The following is a 17,664-nucleotide window of genomic DNA, read 5'->3' as shown; positions in this document are numbered from 1 at the left end:
TCTCATCTGTCCAAAAGCCATTGTTCCAAAGGTATTGAGGGTTTTCCAGATTCACCTTTGCAAACCTGAGCCATGGTATAATATTAATATTTAGAAATAATCAGCTTTTTCCTGGCACTTCTGTTATCTTTTTTGCCATTGTGTTAATACATCTGAATGCTCTAGACCGTGGGTGTCAAACATAAGGTCTGGGGCCAGAATCGGCCCAGGAAAGACTCCAATCCGGTCCACTGGACGGCTTTGAATCTCCTCCTTTGTGAAGGAGGGGATTGCTTTTGGACTTTTAACTGTATTTTCATAACTTTTAAAGTTTTTCCTCTCAATAAATATCTCCTACATTTCCATTAGTACTACAACAAGTAGTTAAGTAATTGATAATAAAACACAGAAAATGTACTGTTTTTTTCCACTATCTACTATCAAAATTGAGCTACAAGACCTTTTCTGTAATTTTATATATTTATTGATTTGTGGTGACAGATTTCAGGGGATCCATGGGTGAGGGGGCGGGTAGGCGACATCGACGCCCAAGTTTGTGAATATGATAAGTGACATAGGAGTTTCAGATAGGTGTATAGCTGTATCTAGGAGGCTGAGGGGGTAGCACTATTTTTGTTTTTGTTAATGTTCTTTTTTTTTTTTTTTTTGTTATAATGTCGTGATAGTAAAAACCTTAAAATTCAGGATTTACTTTCTTTTTACCATGACTGTAACTAAAGAGTAAATTTGAATATTGAGTAATTATTGTGATGGAAGAACAGTCTTCTTGCTGGTTCCAATTTATCTACCCCCCTAAAAAATGAGTCACAAAAAAGTAATTTGAGATATTAATTACTAATGAGCACGATCCATCCATCATCATCTAGAAAGAGGAACAAAAGTTTTTCTGTAATTCATTCATTTTCATCTTTTTTTATTTTCTTTTATCCTTTTGCCTTTGTCCTTATTTCATTGATGTTTTAACAACCATACAATGTATTAATCCTCCTCTCTCATTGACCAATGGGCACTCTTTGTCTATTTTGTCTTTCTCATTTGCAGCTTTTGTGTAACATACGAGTACTTTAGTACTGTCATCTTGCAACAAATATCGGTTAATTTTATTTTAAGAGCCCATCAACCCTCCACTTTAACAACTTAACGCCTCTCTCCTCTCTGAATGCTTCACTCTGTCTTTGCTCCCTTCACTATAAAAGGCCTCTTCTTCTCAATATGAGCTGCATATTTGATTTCCCTCCATCATTCCCTCTTCCTGCCCCCACTCCATTTCTCAATTTGTGTTTCCTCAAGCTTTTTTTCCTCTCGCCAGCCCTGAAACAGCATTTCCTGCTTACTTTCAACAGAGTACGAAATGTATCTGCTGGATGCTTTTATTCAAAGTGTCTCAGAGTGTCATGTGCATACACATTTAGTGCATACAAATAAGGTTGCAAACTTGGTTGCATTTGTGGCACACAGTGTGAATGGAAATGTTTTCTGTTTTTTTCATTATTTATTGTTGTATTAAAGGCTAAAAGGCATTTATAGTTTACTGTGGCATGTTGTTGTGGCGCTTTCCTGTTCTTGTCTCTTCTTAGTTTTTTCTTTTTAATTTGGATCAACTTTAATTGCTCTCCACCCTCATCTTTATTCTTGTGCCGCCTGCTTTTCTTTCCTGTATTAAGCCTGGGAAGCTGTATTAATCAACCTCGGCATGTTAGTCAGGTTGTCTGGATGCAAGGCAGCACCTCTGCAGTACCAGTTTATCACCTGTTCTGTCAGCTTCTGTCGTGCTTAAGACTGTAAATGTATACAACTAATTCGGTGGGGGAGGTTAAACAAGGAAAGCCAGAATATTTAACTCCTCCGCTCTCCTCTGTGCACTGCATACTGGGATTTTGTACGGGAAGGTGATTGGTATAGTTTTACCTTTATATACAGTTTGCATGATATCTTTAAAGAAATGTGAGGTTAATTTAATTAATTATCTCATTAATTGTTGGTGTAAAGCTATGCATTGAGGTACTGGTGTTCTCCCCAGAAATGGTGTCCCTCTCTGGGGAAAAGCAAGTGATGCTAACAACACAAATAGTGCAACTAATGAAAAAAAATTGAAGGAGGAAGTGTCGCTGTGGCAGGTGATGCAGCAGGTTCAGCTTCAGTTGTATGAGATTAAAGATGAAAAAATGGTGGATGATGGTTGACATAATGTGGAAATACATTTTTCCCCTCCCTGCATCTGAGCAAATTCTAGACTTCTGTAAAAAAAATTATTACTGATGACTATAGTTCTGATAATCAGCATTTCTGTCAAGGCAAACGTATCCGACCTACCTTCGTTTCACCTTTGTCAAGTGTGGTGAAGGAAAATGACCTCAGTGTTGTGAGAAGAAAATGTCATTGATTTGGAGGTCTAGTCAGTAGTTTTGAGCTTGGGTTTGTGTTATAAAAGCATATGTTTTAGGTTTACTTCCTGTATGTTCTCACCTGTACCTCGTTCCCCACCATCAGTGTTCACAACATATGGTATATTCCTGTTCCCTTTCTTCCTGTGTGCACCTTCTTTGGTCTCCTGTTTTCCTTTGTTTACGTTTTTTATTTTGGATTTCTGTTAATGCCACATTATGGATTTTTAACATTTTGGACTTTGATTTTACCCTGAATAAAAATCTTGCTTTGTAATTCAAGTGTGCCATTCACAGCTCTGCACTCAATATTGCACATTAGGGCCATGATGTCACCCTAATGATTTTTCAGATCACCATACAGCTACAGAAGACACCTTCAGCACCAACTGTGGCAAATTAACATTCAGAAGCAGACCCCTCCTGTCAGTCTTTCTGAAGTCAGTGGAGATTAAGAAAAGATCACTAATATCATTATTTCAACATTGGGAGTTGGTAAGAAACACAACATCGTCATCAGTAATAAGAATTGCAAAAAGCTAGGAGACAGGAAAGAAATCTCACATGAAAGGCAACGAGGTTCTTGATTAGAATCTTTGCTAATGATATAGATCAGAGATGTCAGATTCATTTTACATCATGGGCCACATACAACCCATTTTAAGTGGGCAAGACTAGAAACTGTCACCAAGTGCTTGGTCAAAGCAAGCACTTGTTTGATTGTTGGGTTTTTTTCTGTATTATTGTAGACTCTTTACCTTACAATACAACGTGCCTTGAGGCGACTCTTCTTGTGATTTGGCACTATTTAAGTAAAATAGAACTGAATTGAATGGATGCCAGTCATGTAGATGGAGGGATTACCTACACTGAAGTTGAACTTTCCTTTGAGAAGACTTTTTTTACTACCATTCAGCAGCTCAGTTGTGACTCCCTGAAGAGCCCTATAGGCAACAAAAAAAAGGAGAGAGAGATGTTAGGGTTTGCTAAGAAATCAGAGACCAGCTTCACTTCACTGTACAAACTATAAAAATAGCTGAATCTTTTAAATACATTTAAGGATGGTCTGGAAGCCATTATTCATTATATTCAGACTTTCAATAACTCGCACTATTGGACAATTTAGGCCTTTGTGTCTAGAGGAAGAAAAAGCAGATCATCTTTGTTGCAGATGCTATTTCATGGGATAAGCTGTTGTATTCAAATACTGCTATATTGTTGAAAATAAGAGGACTTAGCAGCTACGTCACTGTACAAAGAGGCATTAGGCAGGGTTGGCCCCTATGTGGTCAGCCATATGCTGTTGCCTTTTAAATCAGCTTAGATGGGGTCTCACAGGTTTAACCTTTGCTGCAGTTTCACGTACATGAACTAATGTGCCTGCTTATGCTGATGATGCAGCTGTGTTGATTACTCGTCATAACAATTCTGCACATGATCGCATAAAACCCCACTAAAATATGTGAGCACACCCTTTCCAAGAGTTAACTGGTTGAAGAAGGCTCGAGATGTAAATGGCAGCTGGCACTTCCATCTAGGATGCACTGGAGCAGAAAGGGATGAAAAAAAATTGTGTTTTTGGAAAAATTATATTCTGAAAAGAAACTGACAGGGTTCTGAGGAGAAAAATCATTGCCCAAACCATCTAGCAACAGTTTGACTATAGGATGAGGTATTTGGTTGTGAATTATTTTTTTGCCACTTGACTGTTGTTGAACCTTCAAGTACACTTTTAAAGGAAATACAAATAGGACTGGCTAACTTTTTCTTGGGAGGATATCACTGGCTCAGATGTGCATTTCTGTTGTCACCTCTGTGTGAAGGTGGGCAGAGTCCGGTGGTTGCTTTTCTCTGAATAGAGTTCATGTGGATGATTGTATCGATTTTGGAGTGATAGAAATGTCCTCTGCAGAGTAACTTGTGGATCACTTGATCTCACTTTCTGAACATATTTATGTGTTGTAGCCACACTATGTACAGGTTGGGGTTGTAAATATGTACAGTAGCTTTCCTTTGTGGGATCAATAAAGTATCTGTCTAATTGTACAAAGAAATTGGTTTATTAAAGAATTAGTTAAAGGTCAAAGTTCTCCTCTTCTCTGAATGTTTATTTTGCTTTTTCTCACCAACTGACTCTCTTTTGTTCTCAGCTTCTGAAGAAACTAACATCTATAGAAAACCACCCATCTACAAGAGACAAGGTTGGTTAATTGGTCAAATTTTTGTGATTTCAAAACCTTTTTTGGGGCTGTGTATCTGTCCAGTTAGTTGATTCTTGTGTTCATTGTAGCATAGTCTTAGTGTGATAGTTCTGTGTGTCTGATTTAAAGAACCAGTTACAGAAAAGATCTGAGTTAAAGCTGCAGTATAGATTTATGGACACACTTCTTTGTTGTCTGTAATCTGCTACCTCTGATTAGATTCAGTCTTCTTAGGATTTTCTCAACATGGAAACACTCAGAATACATGAAAGAATTTCTTCTGGACCCTTACACAGCCTTAAAGTAGCTGCAGTTTGACCCATCCCGTTCAGTTAAAAAGTTTATGGTGTGAATTAACTCTAATTTTGTTCCCCAATTTTTCAGCTCTTGTCAGTTGTCCACTAGATAAGTTTCACCTTCTGAAACTAGAAAGGTTGATGGCCTTTGGGTACTGATCACTTGTCCCTGTTAAGTAGGCTTTGGTTGGAATGGGGTAAACGGTCTATGAAAAGCCTAAGAAATACATGTTTAAAATGCAATTTCATAGTGAAAAATGATAAAACTACAAGAAATGAACCCAACATAAAGCAAGATGGCAGACACAAAGCAAAGCACCTCTTGGGGTAAACCGACAAACTGACAAAGGGGACAATACGGGACCACACACACACACACACACACACACACACACACACACACAGAGGGGTGACTGGAGGTGAAGCACAGGTGGGAACAAGGCACAGGTGAAAGCAATAATTTGGCAGATAGTCACAGCAGAGAAAAAGACCATGAAATAAAATTAGAGGTGTGGTTGTGCAGTTAATGTTGCTTAGGAAGGTTTCTAACAAATAGAAGTGACCCGGAAGTATCTGTATGGCAGCCATAATAACAAATCAAATTCTCCACCTGCTAAGAAAAGACCCTTCCTTTATTACGTGCAACAAACCATCCAACTGTTCACCAAAACAATGACTGTGATTTAGGCCTAAACCAAACTGATGGTGATTTTGGTCACATAAATGTTAACACTAAGTGTGTGTTTCTCATTTTTGAGTCAATTCAATCACTAATTTCACTTATATGAACTATATCAAAGTGTGTTTAAGATATACATGAGTCATGTCTGTGGTTGTATTGCCACCCTTTAGATTGATCATCATCATATGATATATATTTTTACTCGGGGCTAGCTGGGAAAGGCTCCAGCCTAAGTTGTTGATGGAGGGAATTTTACTTCGGTCACAGAAAATTTCAACAGTAGGTAGGATAAGAGTTACTGCATCATTGGTTAGGCAGGAAAAAAATAATAAAATAAGATTCATTTAATTTTATAGAATTTCAGCCTTTTTTACTAGTTCTTCTTGTAATTTAGTAATTTAGTCCAGCTATGGGACATTGTAGTTTTAACATGGTACACCATTTACAAATATGTGCATTCAGATTCTCTGAGTAAAAAGCTTTCCTTTTCCTGTTTCCTTATAAGTTCTTCTGGACACCTTTCCTTGATGTTTTCCATCAAAATCAGGTAAAAGGAAGGAGGAGTCAATTTTAGGACTACTTGATTATTATCCATAAAAAGAGACATGAGAAACTAACCTTCACTTCATATCAAAAAGAAGTGACCAAGAGACAAATAATACAGAGTAAAGATTAAATATGATGCCAGAGGCAGAAGAACAGATGAGGCTGGAGAAACTAAAAATATTAAAAACAGTAAAAATAGCCAATCTGTTACACCACCACTGCAGCCATTGTCTGTGCTTCTCAGTTTTGCTGTCATGTATCTGTTGGAGGAGGACTCATATGGAGACTCTTAAGGCAGCAGCATAAATTGAAAACACACCTTTACTTAAATAGGTTGAAAAGTACAAACTATAAATATTAAGGACTATACAGGAATCCAACAATTTAGGCACAGAAGACACAATAACAGACACTGTACAAGGACTGACAGAAAGATGCCATTATATATACACAAGGGGGGGGGATTAGCTGAAGTGAACACAGCTGAGGGAAATGAGACACAGGTGAACATAATCTACAGTGGCTTGTAAAAGTATTCGGCCCCCCTTGAACTTTTCCACATTTTGTCACATTACAGCCACAAACATGAATCAATTTTATTGGAATTCCACGTGAAAGACCAACACAAAGCGGTGTACACGTGAGAAGTGGAACGAAAATCATACATGATTCCAAACATTTTTTACAAATAAATAACTGCAAAGTGGGGTGTGCGTAATTATTCAGCCCCCTTTGGTCTGAGTGCAGTCAGTTGTCCATAGACATTGCCTGATGAGTGCTAATGACTAAATAGAGTGCACCTGTGTGTAATCTAATGTCAGTACAAATACAGCTGCTCTGTGACGCCTCAGAGGTTGTCTAAGAGAATATTGGGAGCAACAACACCATGAAGTCCAAAGAACACACCAGACAGGTCAGGGATAAAGTTAGTGAGAAATTCAAAGCAGGCTTAGGCTACAAAAAGATTTCCCAAGCCTTGAACATCCCACAGAGCACTGTTCAAGCGATCATTCAGAAATGGAAGGAGTATGGTATGGCAGTATGTATGTATGTATGTATGTATGGAACATAACCGCATCAATTTTAAGATATGAGCTGTTGACTGTTTGGAGAACTGAATGCAAATGCCTCTCCGTAGCTTCTATGTAGGTTGATTTCTGCCAGCCCCTTTCTCTGTATGACCAAATATCTCATAAGTCAGAAGACCATTCAGTGAGTTCCTAGATTGACCTTAATATGACTGAATCTTGTATCACCCAGTCACACTGACTAGCCTGCTCAGTTTTTTAGCGTTCTAGCCAAATGCTACCTCATGAGACTTTTGGAAAAATGCACATACTAAATCACAGTCAGAGCTGATGGATTGGTGCATTCCTAATTATGACAGTAGCATTCCCCATACATCATGTTGATAAAGTTGCTTTAAGGTTACTTGGCTCAACTATAAAGGTATGCAAACTTGAGGTGGATGTAAAGTTTGATCGCAGTTTTGATACAGCCACATCAAACCTGTGATTACAGATTCCGCTGGTGGAACTGAGAGAAGCAGTGCCAAATAGTGTCTAGATGATCTATCTGTGCTCACATGGCAGGTCCAACAGAGTTACAGTTCTTCTGAAAGACCTCTGCATGATTTACATTGCGCCACAAAGTGCTGACAAGCCTCTCTCTCTCCTGTTGGGCAGTCTGCAAACTGGGCTGTGTGGATGTGGATTTACATTTACACCATTAATCATGTATAGAGCAGATTTCATATTAAGGCAAAATACCATAATCAGGTGTATATACGATACATTGATACCATAATGTGTTATAGGCAGATGTGGCTGCACGTCTGCCTATAACACTATGCAATAACACTATTTCATCTATTTCCTCACATGTCATCTACCACATCTAGATATACCACAGAAGGAATCACAAATAAAATGTTTTAGCAGCTCCAGCTGTATCAAATGATCTAAGTCAGGCCAAAAATACATTGCATCTGTTTTGGTGCATCTGAAAGGTAGCATCAGTTTTAGATGTAAAATGATACTAAAAATGGGGGTGAGGTGGAGCCATATTGCACTTGATCAAATGCTTAAGTTAAATGAATACTCAAATTAAATAAAAAAAAAAAACATCACAATACAAAAATGATAACAAATACGCACAAACAGATGGATTTTATTTGTCCTTCAAAGAAGAAAAATGCCATTCATGTATACACATGATTAGTTTACAGTGGCCCTGAAGGTACAAATGCACTGCGTCTTAAGAAAACACCAGCAAATAGAAAAATGCTCAAAAAGCACACAAAAGACAAGGGCCGTTTGGGGAAACAACAGTGTGATGGACCAGCTGCAGAAGTGACAAACTAGCAGTTAATAGCAAACATGAATCTACAGTGTTATATGAATCATCTGATTAAAAAAAAACACCATGCGTGTGTCTTTTTCACATCTTTTCTACAGTCATTTGTGGTTTAGTTTCTGTCACGTGTGCAGCTGTGCTGTCACATTACTGTCTTCCAAAAACACTCCATTGTGTTTTGTGATTTCCTGTTTCCATTGTGGTTTGTGTGCTTTTACAGTGTTTTTCTGTTTGCTGGCATTTTTCTTAATTACTTCTTGTGAGATTTCAGCCCTAACAGAAACTTTACACACTTGTATAATACCTTAAAGTGTTTCATTCTGTTCATATTTTTTATTCAGAGTCAGCATTATCGCCTGCTTGAAGTTTTTTATCACACCCCCTCCCATTGTCTCTGACCTCTTTTCGATTTTCCATTCCCCTGTTTTTGATGCGTCTCCCCTCTTCTCCTCCTTTCCTCTCACATACTGTGCTCTCTCCCCTCTCTGTAAATATATGCACTACTTCATCTGTCTTGTTTCTCTTGCACTCACGCATCAGCAAACACGTTGGTCAGAAAATCATTTTAAAGCCAACAATGGGAGGGGGGGAAAAAGACACTTTCATTAAACAAGAACATCTTTAAGGCTTTCTACCCATATAGACGTTTCACTTCTGGTTGTTTTGTTGTTATTTCTAGCATGAAATTCAGCACAAGATCCTAGGACAAAAAGATTTTCTGTCACAAATCAAATGTTCAAAGTGTGTCTTTAACAATAAATTTAAAAAAATACCCTCAACAGCTTCTCTAATTATCTTCCTGTCAGAAATATCAGCCTCTCCAACAGCCAATAAGAGTAGGACCAATGACAATCTCACCAATTCAAATCGCCTTTCCACCTCAAACTGTAACAGCATTTATCACCCGAACTCCAACTACTACCCATATACTGGCTCTCCAAAAGGTAAAGCACCTTCTACTTAACAGCATGTTTTACTGCTATACACAAACTGAACCCAGAGAGCCAAGTGACAGTTTTTTCACTTTGATGTTCACTTTTTCAGTCTTCTCACTTGCTCCCTGTTACCTTTCATTTCCTCCATCTCTCTGTCTAGTCTCCAGGGTGAGGAGGTTTTCATCTGGAGGAGAGGAGGATGGACTGAATCATAATATAAACAGGGTAAAAATACATCTGTTGCTTCTTCCTGTTATATTTTAAGTGAGGGTTAATATTTAATGAGCCAGTTAATTAAATGCTTCTTTCCAGCCTCACTTGACATGATACAAAGTGATGCCCCTGTACTCCTCTCTTCTTCTGTCCTCACATCCTTTATCCTGCATTATTCCATCACCATCTGTCAACTCATGCACCCATCCCACTCAATCAACTCTTATTACTCCATCTATCTGTCCTTTTGTTCCACCTTGTTTTCCCATCTCTCTTTGTTCCTCCCCTCTGCTCTACTTTCCTTCACTCCATGCAGGGAATTGGCAGATTGATCCTGAAGGAGGAGATGAAGGCACGAGCAGGTTGTCACGACAATGACCAGTGGGGTAGCAGACACAGCTCCCGCTGTAGCAGCAAGGAGGCGCTGAGCAATCTGGGATACAGCTCCCTTAATGGCTGTAAGTGTGTGTGTGTGTACATGTGTTTATTTACATCTTGAATATGCCAGTAAGCTGATCAACTTTATTTACCATGCATTGTCACATGACAGTAGGTTAGGCTCGTAATCTTGTCTTTAGTATGATGAATTTGATGTGGGATTTTTTGCAGATATATTAGTAAAAGTCTATATTGTAATTCATTATAGAAAAAACAAACTAAGTCTGATGATTTTAAGAGGTGGTGCCATGGCTATAAGTTGATTAGCTGGAGTAAAGCAGAAATATTCAAGTGGATGTATTCTGCTTTTTTCTTATTTTATGGTGTATATATATAAATACTGTTACACTGGTGAATGCTCACATTAAACGTGGCTAAAGTTTGAAATAATGAGGTCAACACAGGCTTCAGATGGCTCTAAATGCACAGTTTTTTATACTCGTATTTTCATATGACATCACTGAGAGCAAATATCCCTTATATGGTCATCTCAGGCACACAGGACTGTGAGCAGCGCAGCCTAAGTCATCCGTTGTTCAAACGGTTTGTTTTTGCGGGACAGCTAATGAGAAGAAAGCTTACTTAAAAAGACAGGAAAAGGAGCCACAACAGACTGTTTTTATGGCAATGCTACAAACACCCCTTTTATCTGGTTAAGTAGCGAAAGTCTGTCTATTGGTTGTTCCCTCATTTGTTCCAAATATTGGAAAAATATCTCCCTGTCTACGGGATAAACCATCTCTCTAAAGTATCTCAGTATTTACTGGACTCCATTGTTTTATCTTCTGTTTCCCATATGATTTATATAGTAATAAAATATTAAACGTTTGCATGTTAGCATTATCAGTGTGACCATGTTAGCATGCTGGTGTTCATAAAGAATTTTAGCTTCAAATAGTAGCTAGCCTGGCTACGTCCTTTCTGTCTCTCTTCTGGTGAAAGGTTAATGATGTTAAGTTTGCATGGCTTATGGATATATTCCCAGTCCCTGGAGTATTTTATTTATTTATTTAATGTTTAAAAGGTTTGAGGCTTTAGTAGCTAAAACAACATTAGTTTTGGTTTGGGCTAATTCTGATTAGGATGCAGTGACTGAAGGTTAGATGTTAGGAAATAAATGTAGTTTCCTTTATAGCTGGAACAGTGTTGGGTGTTGTACTGTTTGCTGACCGAGCCTGAGCAGGTGGGGTTTTCCCGCTTCTGTGTTAACTCTTTAATTGATCCCATTCCTCATTGTGTTCAGCAGATAACGCGAGACAAAGATGGAGAGATTTGGAGAAAGGCAAAGAAAGCGTGCGTTGTGTTGTGTTGTGCTGGGGGTCCAGCAGGAATAAAAGGAAGCCTGTTAAAGCGGAACAAAGAGTGAACACTATAGAAAGTGTATAGATATAAGGGTGAGAGAGAGAATCAGAAGCTAAGGCAATTTGGAGCTGTTGAGAGAAGATGTACGACATGAAGCCTTAGAAGTAAATCAGGGTCAGAGAGCGGTGGAAAAAGAGGGAAATGAGCTCTGTCCACAGGGAGGTCACGGAGAGAGAGAGAGGTATGAATAATGTGGGTGCTCAGTGCTGTGTAATCACTATGGGTTTATGGTGCTTGCTGTTATTACACTGATTAGAAAATCCTGACAGGCGCACTCATCTGTTCTTCAGAGGAAGCTAATTCCAAAATGGGATGTTCACCATTTTTCAGAAATGGAATGTACTGCTACAAACTGACTGACATGCTTGGTGACTTCCTCTCACTGAATTGATTCGGACCATTTTTATCCACGCTAGCAGCGTGACCCTAAGGATGGCAGTATCTGTCCATCAGTTAGTTAGTCAATCACTTCGGTCTAATATATCTCAGCATGGTGGTATGGCCATGACAATTTCACATTTCATGTTAACCAGAGGATGACAGCTGGTAAACACATTTATATCATTCTCAGAGATGACCTTAAGTCATCAGGTCAAAGCTTAACAACTGAGCATTGCAGTTGTTTTGTTTTATTCTGATTCAGCCTTCAGAGTCATTGATTGTAGATTGTTAAGTGATTGCATAATCATTCAAATGTACTTAAGTGTGTACAGGATCAATAATTAATATTCAGCAGTGATGCAGCTGTCTTAAGTTTAGCACTAATACTAGAGAAGCAGCTGCATTTAAATTAGTAGAAAACTAGCCGTAAAAGCGCAAGGTGCTTTTGATTTATTTTTATTTTTTTATAATAAATCATTATTATCTTTGATTATTTGTTCAGTTAAAGACTTAAAGATGTTTTTACAAGATCCTCAGCTGTAGTTTTGCTTTGTAATTAGCAATTGCTAGCACGCGATCATGCGAAACTAAGAAAATCTCACTGTAATTATTTCACCATAGTGACAGAAACAGTCAGTAGCAAGCTTTGCTAGTAAGTCATTATAATAAAATGGAAAAAAGGGAAAGAACTTTTTCTTTTATTTGTTTGTTTGTTTATCTATGTTTGAGAAAAAATAACTGCAAAACTCTATTCGAAATAAGTACAGTGGGTACGTGCCATAAGCATATAAATATCTAACGTGCTGCATGCCTATGCACATAGTGCTTCATATTTTAAATGATGTATAGGTCTTGGTAGTGATTAATCCTGCATGCAGATCTTCTTAGGGACATTTTCTCACACAGCTGATGTTTTATAGACATCTCCCAAAACAACTGGCTTTTTTAAATATGTATACCCTCGCCACTGAAAACTAATACTTTTACTATGTGGTAGATTTATTAACCCTACTTAACAGAGTGTGACATCTGTTCATGTTGTCCCAGCAACTGATATGCATGTTTATGCGCACACTAAACGAAAAGACCAACATGGTCCACAAAGGACAGCAGCATTGTTGCAGCTTTAGTCAGTTTAATGGATCAGGATGAAGAACATCTGCTGATTGCCAATGCTTTTTAAAGACGAGAATGAATATCCCAATATTAACTTCAGCTATGCCTTTGTTCTCACACACTGTGCATATAATGCATTTTTCATGGGTTTTATTTTTTAAAATGCTCAAATTCATTGCATTATGATTAACATGGAGTCCTCGTCATTTGGTAGATATCCTAATTACTATAACAATTTCAGTATTTTAAGATATATACAACAGAATGCCTGGATTCTTACGTGTGTTTAGTAGGATGTCATGTGCAGACGAGTAATAGTGCATATATTGGACAAAGGATTGAAAATGACGATGTGAGGCGGGAAGAAAAGAAAAGATTGTGCTAGGGAGATGGAGATAGATAATTTGATGCAGTGACCTCCTAAAGTTCTCTTTGTGTCCCATAACATACTATAACTTTCTCAATAGATTCCACAGATCACTGCACGATTTGTTCCTCAGTGTTTTAACTGAATCGGAGATGGATTCAAAATCCATCTTGCCGTTTTTCTTTAGCAGTATTTTATTCTGCTCTTTACTAGCATCTCTTTTCTGGGAAACAAGTCCCTCCACTAAAGTGTTTATTGAGCTAAAGTTCTTATTCTAAATCATTTTTAAAAAAACTGCATTTTTGGGGCTTGAGACAAAATTTTCACAGTATGAAACTGGTGAAATTACAATATTTTCATATGGCCCCTCTCCCCACTCCTTTGTTTGTCTGTCTTTCAGCTCCCAGGTCCCTCTGCAGCGCTGACAGCGGTGAGTGGTTCATCAATGTGTTTTGATCTGCTTGTTCATCCCAATGGGAGCCGCGGCACAGACAGACGGCTTTTCCCCTCATCTTCTTCATCCTGTTAGTTCTGCTGTGACAGCAGCAGAGCTTTAAGTAGGAGATTTTTATCAGTTCACACTGACACGTGCACAGACACCTCTATCTTTTGAGTTACGGGTAGGAAGATGAATGACAACAAGGCCTGTCTTTTTTTCTTTTTTTTTCCAGAAGCTGCATCATCCACAGTGATCTGTTCTATAAGCTCTTGTTACATGTGACAATATTTTTAAAGATTTTGGGGAATTCTGTTCTTCTGCTTTTAATAGTTGTTTATGTTTTAAATTCAAATTCAAATTTTATTTGTTACGTACACAGTCATACACAGTACGATATGCAGTGAAATGCTTAGACAACTGCTCGTGACCTAAAGAGAAAAAAAAAGGAAAAGGAAAAGGCTATGAATAAGATAGGAAATAACTATAAAAATTAAAAAGGGTAAATTTAACTAGGAAGGAATAAAACATAAATTAAGGTTAAAAATGAAATAACTGTACAACACAAATTAGAATGAATTTTAAGGCATTAAAGTCCGAACTGGGCTTCCATATTTGTTTTTGAAAACTGTGCATTTGTGCCCAATAAAGTAATTTTGATGGTGCACTAAATACACCAAACGTTAGCTATAAAGATTCAAAGATTCAGTTATTATAGTGAAGGAACAACAAAACAAAAATTGTGATACATGAGATGCTTATGCTAGTAGTTTTCATGCTGGCAACAGAGCAGTACATATCTGAGATGAACACTGACTATATCTCATTTCTTGTTGAGAAAGAAAGTAGTAGATGACAAACTCATTATACTTCAGTATTTTACACATACTGTGCATTGCCAATACACAGCAGCCTGTATTCTGCTGCATCATGGTGTTTCGCCAGGGCTCTTTGACATTACAGGGTAATTTAATTCCTTTCAACACCAGAGTAAAAGAGAGAAGGAGGGAGGAAGGATGAACAGAGGAGTTAGAGGGAGGAGTGAAAAAAGGAGGGAAAATCTAGTGACAGGGGAAGAACAGGAACAGGAAACAGTGATAGTGAAGTAAAGGCAAGCCAAATGAATTGAGAGGAACAGTGGGATTACACTGCCCTCTGCTGCTTCCACTGCAGCAGTGCACACAACAAGTGCAAGGATGCCCAGGGCTGGACTGGGACAAAAAATCGGCCCGGGCATTTTGACTAGAGACCGGCCCACCAAAAATGTGACGTCATTCAGGGGTAAAACCGCAAAGGATTCTGGGAACTTGTGGCAAGAGGTACTAGCGCATGCAGGCTTTCAATTGAGCTCAGTTACACAGCGATAAAAAGAAACACAAAAAATGGCAAGAAGCTGTTGTATTATTAACTGCAATAGCCGGTGTTGTGCCAAAAAGTGATTGTCTGCCAAAAACTGATTGCTGGTATTTAAATTGCTATGAGTAACTTGTTGGGCTATAATATGTGAAACATATGTCAAATGCATCCCTCATGGATGACATGAAGTCATCTCTCCATCTCTCTCTGCTGCTCTTCTGTCTCCTCTGTCACAGACTTCTCCACTTTAGATGATAAATCAGCCTGGTGCAACATGTAAGGATTGGCACAATTTGTTAAGATTTTGAGGAGTTTGAGAAACTAACCTGAAGCATAAAATAAAATTTACTATCAATAACTTCATAGCACCCGCCCAGCAGTATATAAACTCCATCATGCTAGCTAGTACGCAGTACCAGTTATTCTAAGCGCCTGTAAAAAGTCAGCACAACGAAAACAAACTACAACTAAACTTGGTTTATATCTGACACAGACAGCAGGTCATAACTTCTTGCCTGAAGTTCAGTTCCTCTGCCACTATGACCGGCGGCCGCCTCGGTCTCTCCTCCTCTTGCCTCCCCTTTCCCTTATCCACCTGCTGGCCTCCACCACTTGCTGATGTTGCTAAATCTGTGGAAGCTATGCCATAGCTACCGCCAAACAATTCAGTTATTTTTACACATTTGGCAGCGTCTGCCTGAAGGGCTCGTTTCTTTTTGGCCCTTCTTTCCTTTTTTTGTTCTCCATTTTCTTTAGTTCGTCTATAAGATTGCTAAACAAGGGGGAGGGTGCATCCGACCTCCTCGGCTGTAATTGGTCCAGCCCAGAGTCGATCATGACCAACTGGCCAATCCAACACCTTTCATTATTTATACCCTTCCAAAAAAAAAAAAAATCGATCGGCCCATAAAAACAAAAAATCGCCAACTGCCCGATGGCCAGTCCAGCTATGAGGATGCCCAGAGATACTTGGTTGCCACCAGTGGTTATCACTGATTACAAGACAGGTGCTATGTTGGTATAAAGGAAGTAATGCAACTCTTTTCTGCAACTTAAAAGCCATCTCAGATCACAGCTTGGGTCTTTGAGACATTGTGTTGTAGCCTTGAGATTTCAAATATATGAAAAAAGGGCACTTCTGCTTTGAATTCTTATATGAAACGATAGAAAGTTGATCGGAGGCCTTTTTCCAAACTCCCAGCAACATGTCAGTAACTCGCTGTTTGAGCTATTGAGATGAGAGGTTTCAAGATCAGAGTTGGGTGAAAGATATTAGATAGAAAAATGAGCATAAGACAGAAAAACCATTAGATTATCACTTTTCAGACATGAAAAAAAGTGGAAAGAAAACCTGATGAAACAGCAAAATATAGCTTCTGCTCATTGACAGAAAAAAAGCAAAATGTTTTTCCCCCATTTACCCACAGCTCAAAACCCATAGCTTTCTTAAAATCAGATACAGAAATGTATCTGTAGTTTATTTCTTGCTGTATTTGACAAAATCAAATTAAAAATTTTGAAGCTGTGAAGTAACACCCCCCCCACCAAATAAATAATTAAATAAATAAACCAAAAGCACCACAGACAATAGAGGCAGTGTACTCTTGATTCTAATTTAAGTGTGTCGGTATCAGTTTTCATTCTTCATGTGCTTGTTTATGTGCTTTTGTTTGTTCTGCCAGACTCCTACATTGCCAAATCAGCCTCGTTGCCAGGCTACGGCAGAAATGCACTGAACAGGGTAAGGAATCAATGGGTTTTGGCTGTGTGTGTGTGTGTGTGTGTGTGTGTGTGTGTGTGTTCCGGTTCTTCCTATCTTGGTGGGGACCAAAATCAGAAATTTACTATACTGGTGGGGACCAACAGCCTTCGTGGGGACCAAAAACCAGGTCCCCATGGTGTTGAAGTCATTTTTCACACTCAAAATGTGGTTTTAGTGTCAGGGTTACAATTGGGATTAGGCATTTATTTTTGATGGTTAGGGTAAGCGGCTAGGGAAAGCATTACGTCAATAAGATGTCCCCACGAGGATAGCAACACCAGATGAGTGTGTGTGTGTGTGTGTGTGTGTGTGTGTGTATGATGACTCGCCTTGTGTTTGGAGACAAAAACCAAGTTCCCATAATTGATGATTGCAGTCCACAGATAATGAATGTAGGTTTCCTCTCAAGAGTCAGAGAGAATAAGATACACATGGCCATTTGCTAAACTGTAATACATTGCAAAGTCCTTCATTTGCTACTGACCTGAAACCCATTTGTATCAGTTGCTTCTTAAGGCCAAGTGAGACAAATGGCATGATGCTGTCGATACATTAGTGTGATAAGCTGTTAGACTAAAAAACACTAAAATATTGTAAAATATTAAATGTGTATTTTTATTCCATGTTTTCCTAAAATGCACTTTCCTGTTGCGGCAGCCTGGGAGTGTTGGTGGAGATTATTACCAGTATGACAGCACTAATGCAGTTAATTGGCAGATAAGAGGTAAGCCTATTGCTCAGCTCAATCTGCTTACTTGAGTTTTTCTCTTGATCGATTGCCTACCTTAACACATGTTAGTCAGAACTGTTGGAACAGCAATTGTCAGTGACTCC

General features: G+C 38.5%; 1 protein-coding gene across 4 annotated transcripts in view; it reads left to right on the top strand.

The window, feature by feature from the left end:
• The window catches only part of LOC309715307 (actin-binding LIM protein 3-like), a 54,711-nt gene that overhangs the window by 33,135 nt on the left and 3,912 nt on the right, over positions 1-17,664 (top strand). For all 4 annotated transcript variants that reach the window (XR_014279182.1, XR_014279183.1, XR_014279184.1 and 1 more), the window contains 7 exons: positions 4,535-4,585; positions 9,271-9,408; positions 9,560-9,624; positions 9,929-10,070; positions 13,677-13,706; positions 16,751-16,809; positions 17,488-17,554. Coding sequence is in view for 1 of the 4 variants with exons in the window: in XM_082548315.1 (XP_082404441.1) it covers positions 4,535-4,585; positions 9,271-9,408; positions 9,560-9,624; positions 9,929-10,070; positions 13,677-13,706; positions 16,751-16,809; positions 17,488-17,554 (552 nt within the window). In the remaining 3 variants the exon portion in view is untranslated. The remainder of the gene's footprint in view (positions 1-4,534; positions 4,586-9,270; positions 9,409-9,559; positions 9,625-9,928; positions 10,071-13,676; positions 13,707-16,750; positions 16,810-17,487; positions 17,555-17,664) is intronic.

The sequence above is a fragment of the Aulonocara stuartgranti genome (genome assembly GCF_965226115.1).
Source record: "Aulonocara stuartgranti genome assembly, chromosome: 10".
Lineage (NCBI taxonomy): Eukaryota > Metazoa > Chordata > Actinopteri > Cichliformes > Cichlidae > Aulonocara > Aulonocara stuartgranti.
Note: the sequence above shows the minus strand (reverse complement) of the source record. Positions and strands in the feature narration are given on the sequence as shown.